A 25,564-nucleotide genomic window follows, 5' to 3' on the forward strand; every position below is an offset into this window, starting at 1 on the left:
GATTGTTTTTTTCAAAAATGTCATACATATACATATTTTATTTTTTTAAACCACAAATATGAAAATATTGCCGTTCTGGCTATACCTCTCTCAGAGCTAATTTATAACCTTAATCCAATATTGTGCCCTTTTAAATATTTGAAGTGCTTTAGAAATTGTTTCCTTTAAACTCTCCAGTTCTCAATCATCTTCACATGACAGAAATTACTATGTTGTTTGCATTTTATTAGTTTTACAATGCTACCTTTTAAAGTGTGGTATCCCAGAAATAGACACAATACTGCTGGTGTGATCTGATCAGTAAAGAGGTCACTGCTTCCCTGGATATGGTCTTGAATTTAATTAATGTAGCTTAAAACTGAACTAGTTACTGAGCAGCCATTTTAAACTCTTTTTATTTACTTTCTCACATCGATATTCAGTTCAAGGAAAAAAAATTGAGTGTTTATAATGTGTTAGCCACTGTTCATTCTCAGTAATAGGAAAATAAAAATAAATAAGACTTGGCTCCTCAGGAGACTAAAAAATGTATTCAAATAATTATAATACAAAGGGTTATGTGCTATAATAAAAAGTGCTATTGAGAAAGGAAAGATTAATCCTGTTGAAGCCAGGTTACAAAAGAGGTGACACAGACAAGATTCTACAACTATGGCTAAGCAGATGTGTGAGGGAAGGAAAAGACATTCCAGTAGAGAAGAGAGAGAGAGGGAGAGAGATTTGGGGGGCGGGGGGAGAAAAGAAAAGAAAGAGAAAAGGAAGATTAAAATGTCATGAAAGAATGTATGTGAGGGAAACCAATCATCTATTCACATATTTACTGAGTGCCTACTATGTGTCAGCAAACTATTCTAGACTTTGGTGATAAATCAATGGTTAGGGCCAGTCTCACCAAAAGGTGACACCTGAGCAAAGATGTGATGGAGGAGTGAGAATTATTCATGTGGATCTCTGGGGGAAGTGCATTCCAGGCAAAGGAAAGGGCCAGTGCAAATGTCCTAGGGCAGGAGCCTACCTCCTGTGTTTGAAGAACAGGAAGGTGGGCAGTGTGGCTGAAGCACTGTGTGCAAGGGAAAGACTAGGGGAGAAAAGCTCAGAGAGGTAACAATCAGGAGATACTAGAATTGAAGATGAATGTGTGTAGTGAAGTGGGGGGGGGGGCAGGAGAAGGAGGAAGGCTAAGAGTTTGAGTAAATTTATTTCCAACTTAAAAAGATTTCTCTAGTATAAAACTATCAGGTTCCTGAAAACCTAATCATACAGCTTCATCGTCAGGAAAAACATCACTTCATCTTACTTCCTCTTCAGTTTTGGACTACAGGATGACACCTGTTTTTCCTTTGAATTAAAAACATATATATATGTGTGTGTGTGTGTGTGTGTGTATACATACACACACACACACACACATATATATATACACACGTACTTTCTTACAGTTTAACCTGTGTTACCTTCCTTTACTCTCATAAATCTTTTCTGAAGTTCCCATCATTCCCACACTCTTTTATTCTTCCTTAGCAGTTCTACTTACTGCTTCCACCATCTTGTGTATGATGAAACTATGTCCCAGAAAAGGAAGTCTACCTACTCATCTGTCCATGGCTCTAGTGGTTGAAATCTCTTATGACAGATAAATCTTAAATCTTTCCTAGTTTTGTTATCTTTATTTAGAAAGAAACATTCGATTGTGCTAGCTGTATACTTCCACAATGACATCACTTCTAAAACTTCTTTTATCCTCATCCAGTTGTTCTCCACTATGCTTTCTTCAAGTTCACTGATTTCCAGATAAGCACACCAGTATTTCACACAGTGGTAGTCTCCTTCTCTTCTACTAGACCTACTCCTCTTAAAGAACACATATACTTTTATCAGTTTATTTATTCACAGATCTCGACCTAACACCTCTTAGATTTCACAGCTAAATTGTGCTAAAATATCTAGTAACAGTAATGATAATGATGATACTGATGACGATGATGATATAGTAACAACAATAAAAATAATAATCCCAACATTTTTAAAGTACTTACTATGTGCTAGACACTGGTTATCTACTTTACATGGGTTATGTCAATTCTTATCACACCTATGAGTCCAAGCTCTTAATTAACCTATACACTCCCCGTATTCTATATACTGGTATACAAACACCAGGGCAAAATATGGTCTCTGAACCAGCTTTCACTTCTCTGATGTTTTTCTTAAGAATTTTTGAGAATTTACTTGAGTCATTGTTTGAGAACTGCTGTGCCTCCCTCCCTGTTTTGCCTTGCAGGATATTACAACATTGTCCTCTACTGTAATCGTTATTTCACGTTTGCATCTCCTTCCTGTACACTCCAGTATGAAAATCAGGTTGGTGGTTTACCTACCAAATATATTCTTCTGAGATATATCCTACCACATTTCCAAGCTGAAGTTCAATTCTGACTACTGCCCTATGTCTCAGTCCAGAAAAAAAGAAATCATGTCCAATATCATCTATAAAGTGTATGTTTGCCGTCCATATCTTTTTCTACTCAAAGGTAGTATAAAGGGCAGACCCCAATTAGTGGTACAGCACCATTAGGTGCTCAGTCATGGGTCTAAACCAATTATCAGGGAGTCACCAACTATCAGAAAGTATCTCCTCACAGACAAGTTCTCACTTAGCCTATTTTCCTTAACTTTCTTTATACCTAACTTCACCTCTTCACCTTCCTAGGTAAACACTAATGGATGTTTTAGACCTACATGGGTCTAATTTCTTCTTTAGAGGGTCACATTTTTCCACTCAACTACTTGTTGTAAAATTACTTGTTTTGACTATGCTCTTGGAATTTTTTTCATTCCCTTCTTTCAGAGATTCCCCGCCCCCTCAACTATAATTTGTTGTTTCTCATTCTGCTTCTTTACTTGCTTGGATGAATTAATTTATTTCACATAGCTTTAGAGTGGATTAAAGCATATAAAAAGTCTACAGAAGCCACTGCACCAGAACTATGGCCAGTATTTCCCGGCATATAAAAACCAAAATATTGGCTCATATTCATGTCCATCCAGTAAAATGATAAGAGTTAAGATATAGTTATTTTGCATGCCTCAATCTCAAAAGTTAGGGTACCCTACTTTTCTTTAGTGCCCCAATAGAGAAAATTCAGCTTAACAAAGCTAAGGCCATCTTCTCAGGCCTTTCTGCAGACTATAATATGTACCTACTAGGGTGGTGATATTTCCCCTTAAAGAAATATGTTGTAATCTTTTAAGAAAAACAAAGGAGAAAGTATCATGTGACTACGTTATCAATGGCTGGGGAACGATCATTCCGAAAAATCTAAACTTGCATTAATCTACTTCTGAATACAAACTGATGACTATTTGATAAATGAATAAATGTAATCTTTTAAAATAAAATATATACACACAAAATACAAAATGGCTACAAGTTTCTTACAGAAATTCAACATTTCTTTTTTCTAAAAATAGTTTTAAAATGCAATTATAAGAAACAAATTATCAAAAGACACTTTATTTTCTATTATTTCAAGGAAAATAAATGGGCTTGAAAAAAGAGAAACTAAAGGTAAGTTATTGAAACTGGCAGAGCAGATAACCACCACCATGATTTAAGAAAGATTCATGATTTGTTATTTTGCATGGTAAATATTTTACCAAAATGCTAACTATCAAGTTTTAGAGTTATCTTTTACACACACACACACACACACACACACACACACACACACACACAAACGCACACATACAGCCCTCAACAGCTTTGCCAACTTAAATAATTGGTACCAAATCAAGGAGCACAGTGAAAAATGAAACACAGTAGTAATATATAAGCCCAGATGGCTTTCCTCTAAGTCAGAGAGGGAGTTATCAATTCAAAGAGCCTTTATACAGTATATAAATTATCCTTATTGGATCTTGATCCACGGAAAGTTCTTTGAGAGTACTAGGAAATTAGCTAGGAAACACAGCTTTTAGGAAAAAAAAAATGAAATTACTGAAGTTTTCCCAGAGTCAAAAAGAAAAATATTCACAAGATAGAAACTTACCACAATAGACAATAGTAAAAGTAGGGAGTAGGGTCAGCAACCAGGGGCAAGAGAGAAGAGAAAACAGAAAGCATTTTAATTAGGGAAATTTCAAAACAAATAAGCAGCAAATGGTAGCAAACACATTTTTAAAATGCAAGCATCCATTTAAGTTGTACAAGGGAAAAGCAAAAAACAAACGTGCAACAATTTTAGAAGCTACAAAGCTAAAGGTCCAGTGAAAGGTAGTGATAAGAATATAAACAAGAAAATAAAGTCTGTGTGACTTTTACCATGCAATAAACATGATGACAGATGATATTAATGTCATAACCAGTGAAAATCATACCTTTCAGGGGTCGATTTAGCATCAAGCAGACTAGTAATAAACTGCTCAGAGGTTTCAATGTATCTTTTATGCTTACTTTTCAACTAATTCCATTTCATGTTAGGAAATCCGTAAGGAACTTTACCACTCATAGATAACAACAGAAAGTCTCAAAGTCTTAACTGAGTCACAGAATGAGAGGTTCTATACTAGGTATTACTCAGGTCATACATATTCAATCTGGAGAACTAAAGTAGATGTAAATGTACTGTCTTCATCTGAAGAAAAACAAAAGGTGGCAACTAATTCAAAAACGGAAGAAAATGTAATAGTAACATTTATTTGGAAGGGTTTTTATTTGGGTCCCAAAACAAGGATTGCAATGCAAAACCAGAGAGTCTTAGCTGTTTAATCAACATACACCTGACTACAGAGTGAGAGGCAAAGCAGAAAACTGTACAAGTAAATACAGCTTTAAATAAATCTGGTTTATTAATACCTTGCTTCACCTCATCAAAATAAATTATTTTGTAGAATTTTATATCTTATAGAATTCTTTCCTTTACAGAAATATTTAAAACAATGGCAATCAAGTCTTTCTGGCACTTTCAGGTAAGATTTGATTTATATATAACTTCACCAGCCTAACTAAGTAGTCTTCATTAAAGACTAATTATCAAACACTGTCAGAATATGAGGTCAAATTAAATTTCAAGTTTTCTTAACCTCTTTATTCCTCCCCGCAACAAAATTCAAATGACAAAAGTGAGTTTCTTTCCTCAGGTGCTTATACTCAAGGTGAAGTGACTCACGATCACATTAACACATTCTTTCATCAATTCTAAGATGCACATCTTTTTGCCCACATTTTAATATTTCTAATATATTTAATATCTGTAGCTGGCAGTCATCTTTCAACTGATAGGATGTTGTGGTTAAATACACAGGGTTGGGTCTTTCTTTCTTTCTTAAAGGCATATAAAATAACGGGAGAGCTTAGAATTGATGGCATCTTAGATCAGATGAAATATACTATTTTTTATTTACACCTCTGAGCAATAACACATAAATCGACCTCTGTAAAATGAGGTGAAACAACACAGTTAAAAAAAGGAATCTGTGTGTAAATGTTGATGAAAGAAAATGCTTCAAAGGATAAAAACAAACTAAAGTGATGACAAAGTGGCTCATTTACCAAAGAATCTCATTAGTGTAACATATGGGTTTCCATGCACTGCCTACAACCTCTTAATAATAAATTTCTTAACATAACTTACAGTATTTTAAGAAAATTTCTTTGGTTAATGAATTCAGTTGATAGCAGATAGCAACAGAATGCCCACAACTAGCACATGTGGGCAAAGCATTGGCATAAGAAATCTGATCAAATCAATCTATTAGTGTCTTTAACTAACTAAAACATTACCTACCTCCCAGCCAGTACTCTGTATAATAAAAAGTAAAAAAGGGCAAGTCACAAAAAAAAACTGTTTAAAAAGAACAGAAAAAAGCCAAAGGAAGTTCAGTAGTGTACGGCACCATATACCATAAATTCTTCTCCATGAATAGAAGACACCAGGATATTTTAAACATATTCTTTCACTTAACTCCTGTGATAATTGTATAAATTGCTTGCTCAAAACCTAGAAGCTAAAATTTCACCTTTTAAAACTTTAGTAAGTGAAAAGTACAAATTTTGGGGAAAGCCAACTACTTGTTTCATTTGTATGTCTAAATTAGATTGCTAACTAAAGTGATCTGCACCCAGGGTAAGCTGGAACAGAAACTGAAATTTCCCTCAATTGCCTTCAATACAAATGTATGAAAGTCTTTCCTGGAAGCTACTAGCTCTAGATGTTCCAGACAGGGCATGTGTCATCTGTAATCTGTAGCTCAAGAAGCTTGGACGAGATTTCTTTAACAGGATATAAAAAACTGACTATAAAAAGACCTACCTTTTGTGATCAAGAATCCCAATAATCTTTTGTAACTTCAATATTTTAGTAAACAACAATAAAATTCTGGCTGAACAGTACAGCGACCCTATTTAAGACTGTTAAAGTTTTTCAGATTATATCAATTCATCTAGAGTAGCTTAGTGCATGGCAAGAAAGAGGAGGTCAAGCTGACGGACACTAAAGTAGGACTGATGCTGAATACAAAAGTGGAAAACCGATGCTCCACTTCCTTCCTAGATGATAGCAGTACCAGACAACAGCATGGGGAGCACAGGGAAGGGAACAGAAAAGTGGAGAAGGAGGCTCAACAGGATATTTCAGAGTATTTCAATAGAGCCAAGGATTCAGTTTCAGGGAAACTGAGTGCTGGTAGTCTACTTAATGTTTAAAGCAAATTTATTTTAATTTTAATTTTAGTGATAATACGTGGATTCCATGAACTACAAACAAGCACTGAAATCGTACTACTATGATCAAATAAACATAAGACAACCATTTTATTCATTCCACTATTTTCACTAAATATTATTTTCATATTAGAAATACATCAAAGGATGACTGAATGAAAATATCTAGGAAAAAGAATTAAAGTTCAGTTGAAATCATTAAAAATATTAGGAGTTTATTCAACTTTCACATCATTTAATAAAAAGTTAAATATAAAAACTTTTTTTGGCAGCAAATGAATAGAAATCAATTTCTGTAACCCACACTGTGAAACAGAAAGTAACAATTTAAAAAAATTTAGCAACTAGTAATAATTCAAAAAAACAGAAGGAAAAAATAGAAAAGCTATGTGGAACGGTTATGATGATCATAATCTACTTTAGATAAATTCATTTTTTGTTAGAGTCTTGCTTTGGCCATGAACTGTCATTTTGACACTGTTCATTTGTGACCTGATTAAAATGGTCATTTCATGGGATCTAGTTTGACATTAGTACGAAGCAACACTAATGCTTTCAGACAGTTTTCTCCGTTTATACTGAAGCTAGAAATTGCAATCATTACCTGATGAACAATTTTGCTGAATGCTTCTTGAAGTTTACCATGAATCGTGGATAGTTTCTTTGCATCCCGATTAGCTTCATGAATAGGAATAAGTACTTTGTAAACCTCGTTCACTGCTTCATACATGCCGGCCTAGAAGAAGAATAAGATATTGCTTTCTTTTACATCAGTAAGAAAGTGAATTATGATTTATGAATTCACAATATTTCTAAGACAATGCCACTGTTTTCCAATAGGACACAGAAACAAACACTACTAATTTTTAATTTTATAAGGCCTAGTAAAAGAATTTTGCATAATGTACTATCTCCTCTAGATGGATAAATGGATACGTATATGTATGTGTTTCTTTGTGTGCATTTAACACACACACATATGCACATTTGCATTTCTATATAATTTGAACTGGACATTTTGCTTTTATTTACCCAGTAATACTTCACTAAAATGAATGTAGGTATGTATGTGCACTTACACATGCATATAAACTTTTGGAGAAACTATTTCTGAGCAGAGGAATAAAAGAAATCCAATTATTATACTGGCTACAGATATGCAGGATCAGATAACCTGTGGCTCCTAGAGCACTAGAAGTATTTGCTTTTCCAAAATATTAAATCGGTACAAGAAATCTTTCTGGAACTCTCCTATGGAAAAAATCACTTATCTTTAACAAAACATAAGAAAGTTCTGAATCACCAGATTTTATTCAACTAGGGTAGGGGCTTGCTGGCCAGGGGTTGGCCAAGCGTTGCTCTAGTTATAATCTGAGTGAGGAAGAAAACGTGTTTATACTGCTACTCTACTCTCGTCTTTAATAATAGATTGATAGCTGTAGTGAAGGAAAACAGAGATGTTTTCCAAGAGCCATTGAATTTCCACTGCCTCACAAATCAGCAAACACATTTTCCCAAGGAAATAAACATGGTTCTCATATTTTCTAGTTAGTTCACAGGAGTATATTTAAGCAATCATGAAGCTGTAACAGTAAAATATATTTAGTGTAACTAAAATGCCCCAGTAATTATTTTAATTAATATTAAATAGATTAATTGAAAAAGAAGGAAATTTATAATTATATGCTATTGCAAAATATAGGCTTCGTAATGCAGGCCACTGTACACCAGTCTAAATTTACTGCTGTGAATTATTAAAATTATACACACACAGAATGTATATTTATTAAAATATTCCATTAATAGCAAACAACATTTTTTTCCCTGCTAGTTCAAATTACTTAAATTAAAACTCAAGGAACAGAGAGAGATCCCAGGTCAGAATCAGGACAATCAAGGTCTTCAAAAACAAGAAATTTTAAAGTGGACCAATGCCTAGTATTCTTTGAATATCAGAATCATTATTAAATGAGTTGCTTCTAAGTGTCAATAATGATGAAAGGATGATAAAAGCAAACACATTAAAACTTACTTGGAGCCAGGCACTGTGATAAACACTTTACAAATTTTAACTCATTTAATCCTGACAACATTCCTTGAGGTAGGTACTATTATTAGACACATTTAATTGATAAGAAAAATGCAGCACTGAAAGGTTGAGTAATTTGTGCCTTAAGTGACTTAACTACTAAGGTAGCAAAGCCAGGATTTGAATTCTGGCTGTGTGCCTTCTAAATCTTTGCCAGTAGCCAATGTACTGCTGGGTAGGGTTAAGGCCAGGAGAAGAAATAACCGATTCCCAGTAATAGTACAGTGGGGAGGAGGGAAGCACCGCTTATTACCTCAAGCTTTTCTTTTACCCTAACATGAACCTCACGGTCTCCCGAACTTTGGTGCTGGGACACTAACACTCAGCAGCAAAGTAACAGGAAGTAGGTGACCCTGTCACCATGGTTCCAAGAAAGTAAGCAGGGGTTCAGCTAGCTATCTTCTCCTTCTCCAATAAACATCCCATCTCAGGCCCACATGACTGCTTCAGTTCTTCCCATACAGATGGGGAGGGACAAGCACTGGAATTATAGCATGGTACGGTAGGTCAGGCAAGGGATCTGGGATGGAGATCATAAAGCTCCTGACAACATCTCAACATCTACCTAACAGAGCTCACTATGTAACCAATGGGATGAGTGGCCACAATCTTCCTGAGCACGAGGGCAATGCCCAAAACACTCAAAAGATTCTCCCTTTCATCCAATAGACATGCTATGTATAAAGAGCCATGTTAGTCTGCCCAAACAGGAACGTAAAGCATCCAAAACCTTTCTGTTCTGTTCTGTTTTTAATAAAATTTTAAGGTTTTAGAAAATGTCTAGTGGTAAAAGTTTTGTAAACCAAAAAAATCCTCCAAATCTCTTACAGACTAAGTGTTGGTTCAAAATAAGCAAATGAAAAACACTGGAGGAACTGACAGATTATTAAGATAAAAAGGAGTAAGCAATGATGAATCCAGAAAGAAAACCTGTTACTAGATAGTTCTTAAGGTACTTAGAGAAAACAATCATAAAGGAAAAGCAGGGTCACAGGCAGGAAGAATAAATACACAAGTCATTGATAATTAAGAAGTATGTGACTGTGGGAAGAAATGAACAAGAGTCATCTACCATAGAGAAAGAAGCAGCTGCTTGTTCCAGTAATCCCACAAGTCCTGACTCAGTAAAGTACTTTCCAGAGCAGATACCTTCTTCATCTGGAGATACCACATCATCTGAGACTGCAGATTCTTCTAAAACATTAGATGAAATATTCTAGAAGGAAAAAAAATGTTTAAGGTTTGTGAAATGGAATTAATTTCTTAACATGAAAGTTGTACATGAAGAAGTAATTGAAGACGAAATATAACTAACAGCTTAGGTTAAAAAAAAGGATAGTCAATGCAAAGATTAAAGACAAATCTCCAAAACCTTTCTGTGTTTTGAAGATGACAATAAAATGCAGCACCATCACTAGATAATTTTTCCATTAAAAAAAAGTTGTGAGAAAGAAACTTAAGAAAAATCATGGGCTAAGGAAAATTGTGATACTACATAGAACACCTAAGGAGACTTAAACAGTCTTTATTTTTAATTCAATTGATCTTGTCAAAACTCTCTATGAGGGAAATTAAGGTACAAAAATGGTCCCTTGGTTTGCCTAACATACATCGAGTGAATGAAAAAACTCAGATGTAATAAAAGCCCCCTTACCCAATGAGATTGGGATCATCCATTATTTCTAAAAAAGAAATGATACATACATACTTTAAATATTTTATTTTAACCTGAATTTCACAGTAGGTATATACTCATTTGTCAATTTTTTGAAGTAGGTCCAAGGCCTTTTCTTTGTGTATAGGTCTCCAGATCACAGTTCAATGTAATCTCTCTTGACTAAATACCCATGATACAAGCTTCATTTAAGATTTCCAGTTTTGGTTTCTTTAGAGCAAAAACTTGAACTTCAAAGATCATCAAATTATACTAGATTTCTAGGAATTTTTCTCCCAATCTTTCTGTATTTGTCTGATTCAAAATTAATTCAGCAGCACTTTAGAGACTCACTTTTATCAAGTCTTTGCAAACATTTCACTTAGTTTTCAGAGAAATAATAGCTCACTTTCTTTTTGCATTTATATTTATCAGAGGACATAATACTTAATTAAATGTTGTCACTTCCTAAACCTGGCATTAACAGGTTTTGAAGCAAAGGGAAGCATAACTGACTCTTGGTAAGCAAAGAATTCAACTAGTGGGCTAGAGATTTGTAACCCTACTAGAGAGTAAACTATCATCTCTGAGTCATGTATTATTAGCATATTTTAGACAGGAAATGGAGAATATTGGTTTATCTGGTATGTTACTTAAAAGCCAATTAAAGGGGAGAGGGTATCGTTCAAGTGGCAGAGTGCATGCTTGGCATGCAGGAGGTCATGGGTTCAATCTCCAGTACCTCCTCTAAAAGTAAACAAATCTAATTACCTCTCCCCAACAAAATAAACTAAATAATACAATAATAAAAAATTAGATATTTTTAAAAAGCCAATGAAGAGTTTCTACTGAATTCTGATTCTCTATATTTTGAATATATTTCATAGATGCTATAAAGTCCACAGCAGTATAGGCAAAGAGAATAAATACATATAATAGCATTGACAATTCAGAGGTAAGAAAATATAGGAAGAGAATTAGCAAGAAATATTCTAAAAATGTATTAATAAAAGTGATAGTAAAATGTTAATTCATCTTGTGAAGCATCACCTTCAGCCTTCATGCTTTTCTTACAAGCTGAATGAATCTAAACACCGTTAAAAAAGTTAAATCCAAAAGAGGACATACCTTGATTTAATGTAAACCTGGCAGATTCCTACCTGAAACGTCACACATCCCACGGGAAGGTATTTCCGGTCCTCCAGCATACTCAGATATTCGGCAACAAGGGCTGCTGAGTGAACGAGGCACTGGGCGGCTTCAGCATGGTTGCTGCGTTCCGAGTGCTTGCCAGCCATGTTCTGCAACCAGGTCAATCGCAGATCTGGAGAGGTCTGGTAGCCCTTGGCAATTCTAGTCAGAACAGAAATTCTTCTCAATTAGCATTTGCTTCCCAAGCTGGAAGGGAGTTTAGATTGTTTATTCAGTGCTGAGGTTTCTGTTATTGAATACAATCTATTCAGACAAGTTTGTGAGTGGTATGAAAATGTCTTTCAGTATGCTTAAAGGAAATAACTGTGGGCCCATGGAATGGGTAATAGCAGTTTCTTTTTTGCAGGGAGGACTAAAAAAAAATGTTATATTAATATCTGGCAACTAAGGAAACAATCAGTAAAGGAAAAACTGGGAATTTATGTTTTCATTAAGGGAATATAAAGAAGTTCTATATTCAAGGAAAAAAATTATAGAAGATTGTTTCATTGTATCATCTTTATTTTAAAGAAAATAGTTGATTTGTGCCTCTAAACAACTACAAAATGTAAAAAGAGAAGGTCATATAGCAAATAAAAGTCAAGTTTTACTTACATTTTTCAAGATACAATAGGAACTACAAAATTCTCAATATATACCCCTACAAACACTGTCCTACAGGTATACTCATATTTAAAGTCAGGAAGATTAACGTTGTAGTAAAACATTAATACACTATATTTTCTTCCTAAAGAACTGCTTTTAATATTTAAAATATGGGTCTTGGCCCTTCTAAGAAGTCTAGGGCACAGGATGCCAAGGTGTTAAATATATTATTATTATTTTTCTAAATCCTCTTATTTTTGATAATCAATAAATATACTGAAAAATTGGACAGCTTCCTATAAAAGAATGAAATCAGAACATTCCCTAACACCATGTATAAAAATAAACTCAAAATGGATTAAAGACCTACATGTAAGACCAGATACTATAAAACTCCTAGAGAAAAGCATAGGCAGAAATAAATTAATCTTTGAAATATATCATAGCAATATTTTTGGGATCCATTTCCTAAAGCAAAGGAAACAAAAGCAAAAAATTAACAAATGGGACCTAATTAAATTTAAAACCTTTTGTATAGCAAAGGAAACCACTGACAAAATGAAAAGACAACTTACTGAATGGGAGAAGACATTTGCAAATGATATGACCGATAAGGGGTTAATGTTCAACATACATAAATAGCTCATACGACTCAACATCAAAAAAACAAACGACCCAATTAAAAAATGAGCAGAAGAACTGAAGAGACATTTTCCAAAGAGGAAATGCAAGTGGCCAACAGGCACATGAAAAGATGCTCAACATCACTAATAATCAAGGAAATGCAAATCAAAACCACAATAAGATACCACTTCACACCTGTCAGAATGGCCATCATCAAAAAGAACACAAATAACAAATGCTGGAGAGGGTGTGGAGAAAAGGGAACCCTCCTACACTGTTAGTGGAAATGTAAGTTGGTGCAGGCATTGTGTAAAACAGTATGGAGGTTTCTCAAAAATAGAGCTACCATATGACCCAGCCATTCTACTCCTGGGTATATATCTGAAAAAACCCAAAAAACACTAATTTGAAAAGATACATGCATCCCAGTGTTCACAGCAGCATTATTTACAATTGTCAAGGTATGGAAGCAACCTAAGTGTCCATCAACACACAAATGGATAAAGAAGATCTGGTATATGTATATATAATGGAATACTACTCAGCCATAAAAAAGAACGAAACTTTGCCATCTGCAGCAATATGGATGGACTTAGAGCATTATGCTAAATGAAATACATGACAGAGAAAGACAAATACTGTATGATATCAGTTATATGTGGAATCTAAAAAATACGATAAACTAATAAATAAAACAAAAAAGAAGCAGGCTCACAGAAAGAACAAACTAGTGGTTACCAGTGGGGAGAGGAAAGGGAGGAACGGCTCTATGGGGGTAGGGAACTATGGTTATTATGAGATTACATGAAATCATGTGTGTGAAGCCTTTGAAAATTGTAAAGCACTACAGAATTTAAAGAATCTTTCATTAAATTTAAAAAGTTAAAAAATATATATATACTGACCAATTATTCATAGTTCTTAAAAGAAGTGACACAGGTGATCTGAAAAGCACATTTTTACTTTTCAATTACCATTAGAAAATGACACACACAAAAAAAAGAAAATGACAAATAATTTCTGTATTTTTTTAATCTAATATTTTTTGTATGTCTTACTAACTTAAGCCCATTATACAAGGTATAAGTAAATCAAACAAATGTTACCTGTACATTAGATCAATCAACATTTCAGGATCCTCCTGGTGTTCCTTCATTTTAACCGTATCAGAAAGAATCATATGGAGATTGAAAACCAAATCTTGGACCTGTAGCAGACAATTGTAAGAAAAACATTCTTCAATTGTCATTCATTCACAATCACTAAATTAGTTTGGAAGATATTTCAGATAAGCATCCAGATATTTTAAAACAAACAACATGGTTTTGATACAGTTCTAAAGAGTGTCGGCGTGCTGGGGTATGGGGCAGTAAGGAGTAGTAAACATTATACAGATTCCTCAGCAGACTTTTTTCAGTTCTCACCCAGAAACAAGTAGACTGTAAGTAGAAATAAAATACATATGGGATATAGGGAGTACAGAAAAAGAACACAAAAGGAAATTCTCTCCTATGGTTCGGATTTTCCCAAAAAGTAGTTTGTAAAAACTTTAGTTTTTAAGGCAAGTTTCATTCAGAAGTGGAAATACTGTTTTATTGCAAAGCTTTTGTGTCTATACTGCTTAAGTCTACTATGCTTTGGGTACAAATTCATAGAATTAAATGCCATTCTGAGAAGGAAAGGAAGCTTACTGAAACAAAAAGATTCAGTCCTATCTCTGGCATATGATATATGGATTGAAAGAGAAATACAGGTTCTTCCAGTAAAGACCAAAGTTTGATTTAACAATTTGAAAAGTGTCTATTTACAATTCCTATTTCAACTAATGGTCTAAAAAGTAGCATTTCTGACCTGATCAGGAAATGTTGTTTCCCTCAATTCCAGATCTTCTTCAGCATATGTCAATATAGTCTTCAGAGAACGTCTCAAGAATTCTTCATTAAAATTCTGAGATGTGCCCACCAAAGAAGACAGTGACATGGTTACTTGCATTTTAACCCTGGCAAAGTTCTGTAACAGAGAAATTGCCAGGTAAACATTTAATACAGGAAAGCTTAAAGGGAAAAAAGTCTATTTTTAACTTCCTAAAAGGGAAAGGTTAGTGAAAAATACCATTCTAAGCAAAATATTTTTGAAAAAGCAATGAAATATGTATATTGAAATCTTAGTTTTAAAAAGGACATAAAACTTAGACACTTGCTGTAATAATAAGCTACAAAACAGGGTAAATAAAGTTGTGTGTTAGACTTGATTAGAAGTTGTTCCTAGACTTCACTGCCTCATTTATCTACTATGAGGTATATGTTATTAATAAAACAGCATTTTTACAGATGAGGTTAAAGAAGTTGACCAACATCATAAAATTCTTAACTTTTCGATGTGGTCCTTACACCATAGCCCATTTCATTAGGTCCAGCGCTATGATAAATTTAACACACATCCTGTATAAAGTAACCTAAAGGTAGAAGCTTTGGAGTGATACCTTTAACAGTTTACATTCTTCCCTTTCTTAGTGTAAATTCACTTCTGTTCCACTGTTCCCCAGTTATGAAACCCCTCTTAATAGATTATCAGTGGTAACCTAGTAATTACCAAATCCAAGATACTTTTTTGTCAATATTCTACTTGACATAACTGTATATTTAAATGTATTGGTTACTTTTTCCCTGAACATTGCCTGCCTTATCTTCAGCGGTACCACTTTATCCTGAGTTACCTATTCTTTATCCACTTCTTTTCTGTCTCCTTTATTCCTCAGTTGCCGTTCTTAACTACAGTGTTCCCAAAGATTCTGTCAAGAAACCTTATTCACTGGTCATATTCTAAATAGCCTTATCCATTTCTTTGCCTTCAACCAGAAGAGATACATTTCTATGTCTTCAGCCCATATTTCTCTCTAGAGTCCAAGCTATTATATGGCCCCACAGATGGCGACATATATGGCATTCATGGCTCTGTATGGATGTTCCGTGGTACCTCAATTTTAACACTTCTAAAATGCCTTCTTTTCCTATTGATTAAATGAATGGTGTTACTATTGTTATTGTTCTTGTAGTCAGTCATTCAGGCCAAAAATCTAGGAGTCATTCCATAGTCATTCTCCCCTCTTATTATTCATACCATAAATCCAATCCACATTACCCTCCTATCTGTTCCAGTTTGTTATTTCTCCTTTCCCACTGCCACTGCTTTAGTTTACTCCCTTACCATTTCTTACTGGGGTTACTGTAATAACCTCCTAATCAATCTTTCTGCCTTTTTCACTAATCCCCTAAGTATCATCAGGGAAATTTTTGTAAAATGTAGATCTGAACACATCCCTCCTCTCCTTAAAACACTCCACTGACTGCTCATAGCTTTGAGGATAAAATTCAAATATCTGACTCAGTAAATGTGTCAAACTATATGATGGGAACTGAGAGTAAGTGGTAAACAAAACAAGTATGTCATGTGCCCTATGACAGCCATGTCTAGACTTTTCAACTACAACTTTCTCTCTTATTATTCTCTCTTTGAGCCATAACAATCACGAAGTGCTAAAAAGGTATCCTCTGTTTGCCTATTTCCTTCTCTCATCTTCATGCCTTTCTAATATGTATGCACTGTTTTCTTTACCTACAAAGTTCTATCCACCTACTCATCCATCTGATTGGGTAATTCTCACTTTTTATATTTTTTTATTGAGTTATAGTCATTTTACAATGTTGTGTCAAATGCCAGTGTAGAGCACAATTTGATTGGGTAATTCTTTATCCTTAGTTCAAGTATCTCCTCTTTCTGAAAAGCCATCCCTGAGAGCATAAGCTATTTTTCTCTATGCTTACTTAGTCCCCTGTGCTTACTTCTCATTATATTAACAGCACTCATTCAGCATTTGCCCAGAGCCAGTTACTGACATGTGTTATACTTAATATTAATTCATATAATCCTCACAAAACTATCTGCAGTAGGCACTTACTACTATTATTAGCTGAACATTACCTGTTCCTATCCTCCCCCACTAGATGCTAAGCTACCTGAGTAAAAGGACTATTGTTTTATCTATGTTTGCCCAATGCCTACTATAAAATCTAGAATACAATTCAGTAGTTAGTTCTACTATCTCTTGCATACATAAACTATAGAAAAATCAACGCTAGTTTTAAATTACCTATTCCTTTTTAAAGGTACTACCTGACACTAAGATGATAAATTACCTATTTTTATCCTATTATATAAAGCTTCCCTAAAATAACAGGAACATGTACCAAGAACACTCCAAATTCACTCAAATTTTAGGGACTTTATTTCAAAAACTAAGCAAGATCAATAAAAAAAATTGTTCTGGATTAAGAAAGAGGACCTGGCTTCTTATAAAAATAGGACAGGGTGAGACAGCAAGTTCCCACTTCTCCTGGATTTCATACAAAAATAAAAGATGAATAGAAAGAAATCCATAAACTCTACTTCAGCAAAATGAAGAGACTGATATAATTCATATAATATTAGAAAAGTACATAAGGGTGGCCAAGACAAGCTGAGATAGGAGGTAGTTTCAAAGGAAGGCAAGGAGGGGAGAGCAAATAGTAAAAAATCCTAGTGTGTGGATTTCAGAAATAATGGGGAAAATATTTCTTTAAATTAGAAACTCACTTTGAGGTGATGAAACTATCTGTCTTGAAAACAAAATGAGCTAAAAATTTGAGAGGACGGGACAGAAATGCATTGACCAGAAACTTTAGGAAGTTAGGCAAGATGTGTGTACAATAGCAAAATCCCATGAGAGACACATTCCTGAAGGAATATCCTACAAACACCTGGGCCAAGATAAACTAACTCATTCTAAGTTGAACAATAAAATGGTAAAGAGAATCACTGGAACTCACTAGGCAAAGAACATTTAATAGAAAAATGTGGTCATAAAACATGAAAATTCTAATAAACTATTTAATTATAAATTATAAAAAATTTATGAAGCCATTAATTTTAGGAAGAAAAAAAGGCAGAAATAAAAGAACTCAAGGAAAGCTACTGTGATAGTTAAGATTTTTTTCATTCCCCACCAAGAACCAATATTCACCAGGTTGGTGGCCATACTGCCCCTCCCTAAGAATGCATGATTAAAGAAATAGAGGACTGAAGGTATTATATAATTATAAAGGTAATCATTAGGGCAATATAAACTTTCTTAAACATGATAAACACTACACCCCCAAAATAAAGTGAAGATGACCATAAAATGCAAGATGAAAACAACTAAAAAACTTTTTAAAGGAGATGAGTAGGTAAGCAAAACAAAATAATACAACACGACTCCTGGATGCTTCTGATACAATAACAAGTATGAAGAGATTTAATTCAACTAAGAGACTGGATTACAAAGCAAAACTCGACTGTTACGTTGGACAAGAGAGGCACACTTAAAGCTATTCAAAAAAGTGACAGTAAAAGAACAGGCAAAGGTAACTGAAGCATGCTCAAAATAAAAAGGAAGCAGAGGTATCTTAATACCACAGAAAATAGAATTCAGGTCAAAAATACAAAAATTTTAAATAAAACCAATTCAGGTCTTTTTCAATTCTAAACGGAATAATTCACAGGAAGATATAATAGTTATGAATATCAATATAACAAATAGTAATGAATATCAATTTATCAAATAAGAGCTAAAGGAAAACAGACAATGTATAGGCTTTAAATCATCTCCTTCAATCCACCAAATGAGGGGGGAAGGTATAGCTCAGTGGTAGACTGTGCACTTAGCATGAACGAGGTCCTGGGTTCAATCCTCAGTACCTCCTTTAAAATAAACAAACAAATCTAATTACCTCCCCACCCCCCCCAAAAAAACCTCCCCAAAATCAATCTACTAAATGGACCAAAAATAAACAGAATAATGTAGTTAGTAAGGTATATTTGTTTAACTCAATACTCTGAAAATACAGAGTACCCCTTCTTTTTAAAAGCTTGCATAATATTCATAAAAACATTATATGTTTGGACACACAAACATACACATCCATAGTACCAAAAAGGAAATATAGTGTATACATTGTATGATCACTTTGCAATAAAACTAAAAATTAACATCAAAACCTGAAAACTCTGTGTTAAAAAGAAAATACAAACTGAAATAATGAAATATCTACAAAACAAAAATACTGAAAATACTACATATCAGATCCAATGATATACCAAAAGCAGTGCACAAAGGGATATTCTAGGCTTTAAACACTTACATGAGTAAAAATAAATAAATTTAAACATTTGACTTAAAAAAGTCAGGAAAAATACAATCCATGAATATATTATCAAATAAAAATACACAAATGAAAATATGGAATTCTTCAAAGACTGGCATATAATCATAAAATATCAAGTGAAGGTATTAAAACTTTTAATTTTCTTTATTACTACTTTCATTTTGCTTATTGCTAATAATTAAAATTTGTAATAGTTCAACATACATTTATATTTTCAGTCTATACTAGTCTATGTTATGTTTGGTACAGGAAGCAAATTGGAGATTTGGATTTTTATAAGGTATCCATAGAATAAGAAATAAATAGACAGTCTTAAGATCAGACTCAAAATATACAAAAAAATTCCATGTTCCTCCAAAACCCATTTAATAGGCATCTGCAGAAGTTATATTTCATTATGAAACCAGAGATAAAATCCTGAGATAAAATACTCACATTACCAATCTCAAAGTTCTGTCTCATAAGTAGGTAAAGGGAGGCACTAGCGTGTGACCGTATTGTGCTGATGCTACTGCTACAGTGCCGGAGAAGCCGGAGGCATAAATCAGCACACTGCTCTGTCTCTTCTTCAAACAAGAGTTCAGGGAACTGTAGAGAAACAACATCAACACTGAATTTATGCACTAAAAGTTCCAGAGGTATTTTAATATAGCTGACATAGAGATTTGTTAGTATAGTCCAGGAATGAAAAAAAGGGTTAAGGACAATATTTGCTAATGGCTAATTATATGGATCACTGAGCCAGATGGAGTGGGCTCAAATACCGATTATGTCATTTAATAGCTAGTAGTGTGACCTTGGATAGGTTTTCTCATCCATTAAATGGGCTTAATATATTATCTACACGGAATTGTATGACAATCTTAGATAATGTGCGTAAAACGCTTAGTATGGTAACCAACATGTAATAATTCTGTAGTACGTTTTTACTATTACAAAATAGTATAGAAGTTATTTTCACTGGCTCAGTTTTTTCAACAGCTCTGTAGTCCATCTTGTAAGATGACTAAGGTGAAATAGCTAATTTCAAGATTTAAGAATACACATATTCCTGGGGGAAAACACAGGAAATATCTGAAGTAGTTGAACAAACAAGAGTAACTTCCTTCCCATTTACCACAGGATATGTTAATTTCAACAGACTGAACTACTTATACATTGAATTCTTGATAAATCAAGTTAACAAGGAATAGACAAAACAAGATGAAGAGAAAACAAGCCCCATATTTAAAACAGGCAATCAATTTCAGGCCATTCTCCATATCAAAACTACTTTTTTTTAAGGCAGAAATTGGTTAAAGGTAATTCATATAAGAAAGAAATTCCAAAAGGCAAGTAGTAGAGAAAAGGGGTCTTAGATTATTATTAAAATTTAAATTTTAAATACATTAATCAATGAATGTGTCAAACTATCTCAGACAATGTTAATAAAGAAAGGAACGTCTGACAAAACAGCAGGTAGCAAAAAAAAAAAAACCCACCTTTGAAACCAGGGCTCTCTGGGTAGCAAAACAATGTTGCAGATAAACTGCACTTTGGTTACAGGCCATGCTATGGAGTAGCACTTTCAGCACCCCACCAAGGATGCTCTCTTTGGATTCTGTTACAGAAACTGTCTGTAATTTAAAAATAGATAAATAAAATAGGGATGTAACTGCAATTTGGTGAGAGAGATAGAATGTACATAAATAAACAAACAGATTTTCTTTCTTTGTGTTTTATTTATTTATTGCATTCTTTTTTATTGAACTTTATAATGTGTCAATTTCTGATGTACAATATAATGTTTCAGTCATACACATATATACGTGACAATGTAAGATCGAGGAGGACCTCAAGGAAAAGAAGCTGAGCAGGGTTTTGATAAGAGAAAAAAAGGGGAAAAAAGAATGGATAGGATTTAAATGAGAAAAAAAGAGGAGCAAGGACATAATTTTTAGGAACTTCTGATATTTAAATGTAATTATACAGCTCAATAAATACTTTTTTCCCCACCTCAATTTAACAAATCTATACTATAAATTTATGTTCTTTGTGTTCTTACCTGGACAACAATCTCTAATGTATCCAAAATGATTAGATTTGCTTCAGTAGCCAGATTTCCATCAATCAGTGCTTCATGCTCAATCTCTGCTCTTGACCTAGTATAAAATGTTATAAGAAATTATATTTATCTTTTAGAAAAGCCAATAGATCCACGATTCAAAAAAGATTGAAAGATGCACAGAGTTTTCTGAATGCAAAGTTAGAACAGACTAAGGAAAAACAAAGTATTTCACATGTTTTAAAATGTTTTATTTTAGCCTGAATTTTGTTGACCATGACAATACAGATTTTCTCACCCTTTTACAGTACTACAATGCTACTAAAAGCATAAATACTTAGCTTTCAGAGATGCAAAAACATTGCTTTATTCTGGATGGCACAGACACTAGGTGGTGCTATGTGGGCTTGTATTTAGGGCTGCTTTCATATAAAGCAGCATTTAAAATATTAGTATTCATATTGCCATTTCAAGGATTTTTCAATTTATTTATTTAGAATAAAAGTACTTTAAAAAAATTAAGTTTCATATAATTTACCCAATTTTTTAATACAGAAAATGACTTCAAAATTCTTGTAACTCTTCAGTGAGACTCCGGATGGAATCATTCATTAGAAACAAAACACTTTGATGGAATAAAGTGGTTTACTTGAATATTAATATTTACAAAAACATTGTTTAATGAAAATAAAACATTTAAGAACAACTATATATGATTTATGGGTAAAGTTGACATTTGTTTTAGTAGCAATATATATATAGAAACTATGTATCACATCCAAGTAGACAAAACAACAGATAAATCAAAGTATAAGGATATATTAAATGCTAACTTTTCAAAGTTCGTAGATGTTCAAGTCTCTAAATCTTTATTATTACCACTAAAGAGAATAGTTCATGAATTTATCTTTTACAAATTAAGAAAATATAACACAGTTAGAATTAAACTGGAAAAAAAAATCATGTTCAAGCTTAAAATTCCAGCAAGATTTTGTGCAGAAATATAAGATGCTTAAAAAAAAAAAAAAAGAATCAGGAAAACACCAAAAAAAAAGAGAAAAGAAAGAAAGAAAAGAAAAAGGCTTCCTTAAAACATAGTAAAATAAGCAGAGAGAACACAGTATACAAATGTAGAAATACTAATAGTATAGTATCTGGCTGCTTTGTGATTTCTAAAAAACACACCACGTGGAAAAATAATGAAAGAAATAAAATACGGACAAAGACAACAGAAAAACACTCAAATCTTAAGAATTTTAACAGTTATATTATATTCAGTATCTGTTCTGGTCCAAGTATATGTGCCCTGCCCCCAAATTCGTATGTTGAAAATCTAATGCCCAAGGTAATGGTATTAGGAGGTGAGGCCTTTGGAAGGTGAGTAGGTCATCAGAAGCAGGGCAGAGCCTTCGTGAATGGGATTAGTGGCTCTATAAAAGAAACCCCAGAGAGTTTGCTTGCCCTTCCACTATAAGAGAACAAAATAAGAAGTCTGTGACCCAGAAGAGGGCCTTACAAAACAGCGGATCTGCTGACACCATGGTAGTGAACTTCCCAGACGCCAGAATTGTGAGAAAAATAAATTTCTGTTGTTTAAAAGTGACCAGTGTGTGATATTTTGTTAAAGCAGCTTGAAGAGACTAGGACAGTTTCTGACGATTCCAAACCCATCTCTACAGTACTGATCCTGCAGCTTGTCTCTCTGCTGGCTGGTACAAGGCCTTGTTTCCTGGGTTTTATGATTTTGCTGTCTGAGAGCTAATGTTTCTAGACATTTATCTGTGAGAATTCTCTAGAGCTCAAGCTGAAGATGGTTCTCAGGTAGGGTAAGCAATCATCCTGGTTTACTTAGGACAGGACTGAGGGGTTCCCTGGGACATGAGATATTCAGTGCTAAAATCAGGACTGTTAGGCAAACCTGAATGAGCTGGTCACCGTATTTTCAAAGCTTTTTGAACCAATCAAGCTACTTAAGGGCTAACCTGTAATTACAAATTCTCAGGAAAATATTTTAGCCCCTTGATACAATGCCACGTTTCAAGCCAAGCAATTTTATCACTGGTTCGGTGAGAAGGGTTTCTTTCCCCTTATGCTGCTAAGATGCAGTTCTTCAGGATCCTGGACTCACAAAAGTACATTTTTAGTTGTTTTTGGCAGTAGGGTCAGTCACTGTACCTAGTCTGTCTTTGTGCTAGAAACAGAAGACTTGGAGTGTTTTGTCTTTATCTATATTTTAAGCTCTAAGATGGCAAAGATTAGTTTTCTAATTTTTTGTAATTCTTGAAATATTTAGTTCAGTGTGACGCCCAAAATATGTTCAAAAACTTGCAGAAAGCATTTTCCAAGGGGGATTGCTGGGAAAATATGTAACCTTTTGCTTTACTATACAGTTTGAAATATTCTTTCCCCAAATCTTTTTTAATCTAAAATTTAAAAATTAAGTGTAACTATTTTGTCTTCTTAGATCTGAATGCTGATATATGTAAAATAACACTAAAAGTCACTATTTTCCTCTCGCATTTGAAATCCAACAGCCCATCAGTAAGATAAAACAGAAGGTTATATTACTTGTCAAGCTTCTCAGTGTTTTGACGCCAGTGAGTCATGTCCTTTCTCCACCTCAGATTTTCCTGACTTCCAAAGGCACTTCCAGATGGGCTTCTCTCTGTCAAATAAATTTCAAAACCATTTTTAAAATGTTATTTCAGTTGGACCACACAGATGCATATTTCCAAACATATAACAAATACCACACAAGCTTATTAATTTTATACACAGCCATTTTATACTCAGTACAAGCGGAAAAACTTGAAATGGTGCTTTTTATCAAAAATTTTCACAGCAGTTACAGAAGAAATATATGTGCTACATGTAATATAAAAAAATAAAAATCATTTTAAAATAAGCAAACTTTCTAATACCGACTTTCCCAAAATCTTAACAATGGCTTATAAGACCCTGCATGATACGATCTTATTTCCTACCACTCTGCCTCTTGTTTACGCTCCCGTTACTGTGTGTGTGTGTGTGTGTCTGTGTGTTCTGTATAGGCAGTCTCACTACACATGCTCCTGATTTAGGATGTGCGCAATGGTTATTGTTCCTTTTACCTGACTGTTCACCGCACAAATTTTCACTGGCCAATTATTTATCACCTCCATAGAAAGGCCTTCCTCAACTCTCCAATGCTTCCTTTACCTCTTAATTTATTATATTTCTCTCCACAGCACTTATGACTATAAGAACATAAGCTACTTAAGAACAGAGATGATGTCCATTTTGTTCACTTTACGTCAGGTGCTGACAAAGTGTCTGGCACATATTGAGAACTCGGTAGCCTTTTGTTTAATAAATAAACAAAATAAGAAGGATTCCTAAAGTAATTACTTCTTTTGGTCCATAGAAGGCAGGACAGGAGGAAGATGGGGGCTTTCTCTCAAGAGGCTTCTAGGATGAAAGGCAGAGTGAATGGCATGGGATCCTTTAAGGGGCAGCAGCAATAGAACTGATTCATACAAGTCCAGCATAAGTGGAAAAGGCATTGAGAATTGTGGAGAAATATACATTTAAACAATGGAATCAATTCATGAATTCAAACTTTCAACTAGAAAACTAATGAGACTTTAAATTGGCTGGGACAATGGAAAGAAAAATTAAAGTAAAAATTCAGAGTTCAAATAGAAATTTTAGAAATACTGAGAAACAAAAATAATTTAACACACACTAAAGGACATGTTTGGATATTTCTTCTGCTTTCTCTCCCTTTCCTTATCTTTCTTTCTTCCTGTCTCTCTTTACCTCTTTTTTATTTTGAAATCTCTATCTTTAAGAACTGTGAAAGAAAGCATAAAAGATATACCTATATTAAGACAGAAAGCAAAATATTTGTGATCTATTTACATTTTTATCATTAACTTTATTTTTTTTCATGAAACTGCCTCTCATATCCTTAGTTACAAATGTCTATCATTAGGTTATGTAGCTTATTAAATGTCCAAATGTACATAAGAATTGCAAAAGCTTAATTTTCCCAAGACAAGAACTTCAATTTTTTAAAAACTGAGATATAATTGACGTATAACATTACATTAGTTTCAGGTATACAACACAATGATTTATGTATTTATTACAAAATGATCACAAGTCTAGATAACACCCATCACCACACAGTTTCAGATTTTGTTTTTCTTATGAGGAGAACTTTTAAGATGTACTCACTTAGGAACTTTCAAGTATACAACACAGTACTGGTGCTGTATGTTACATCCCTAGTACTTATATATTTTGTAACTGTAAGTTTCTATTTTTGACTCCATTTATCCATTTCATCAATCCCTACTCCCCGTTCTCTGTATCCATGAGTTCAGGGTTTTGGGGTTTTTTTTTGTTTTTT

General features: G+C 33.8%; 1 protein-coding gene across 12 annotated transcripts in view; it reads right to left on the reverse strand.

The window, feature by feature from the left end:
* The window catches only part of DOCK7 (dedicator of cytokinesis 7), a 178,822-nt gene that overhangs the window by 17,292 nt on the left and 135,966 nt on the right, over positions 1 to 25,564 (reverse strand). For 5 of the 12 annotated variants that reach the window (XM_032494449.1, XM_032494447.1, XM_032494445.1 and 2 more), the window contains 10 exons: positions 23,740 to 23,836; positions 21,172 to 21,268; positions 20,609 to 20,743; positions 19,563 to 19,715; positions 14,737 to 14,895; positions 13,992 to 14,092; positions 11,625 to 11,817; positions 9,883 to 10,026; positions 7,326 to 7,457; positions 5,787 to 5,801 (listed from right to left, as the gene is read on the reverse strand). In XM_032494449.1, the coding sequence (XP_032350340.1) occupies positions 5,787 to 5,801; positions 7,326 to 7,457; positions 9,883 to 10,026; positions 11,625 to 11,817; positions 13,992 to 14,092; positions 14,737 to 14,895; positions 19,563 to 19,715; positions 20,609 to 20,743; positions 21,172 to 21,268; positions 23,740 to 23,836 (1,226 nt within the window). Of the gene's footprint in view, positions 1 to 3,999; positions 4,045 to 5,785; positions 5,802 to 7,325; positions 7,458 to 9,882; positions 10,027 to 11,624; positions 11,818 to 13,991; positions 14,093 to 14,736; positions 14,896 to 19,562; positions 19,716 to 20,608; positions 20,744 to 21,171; positions 21,269 to 23,739; positions 23,837 to 25,564 lie in introns of those variants that run through there. The other 7 variants (XM_032494450.1, XM_032494446.1, XM_032494444.1 and 4 more) reach the window with 4 other exon arrangements.

The sequence above is a fragment of the Camelus ferus genome, chromosome 13 (genome assembly GCF_009834535.1).
Source record: "Camelus ferus isolate YT-003-E chromosome 13, BCGSAC_Cfer_1.0, whole genome shotgun sequence".
Classification (NCBI taxonomy): domain Eukaryota; kingdom Metazoa; phylum Chordata; class Mammalia; order Artiodactyla; family Camelidae; genus Camelus; species Camelus ferus.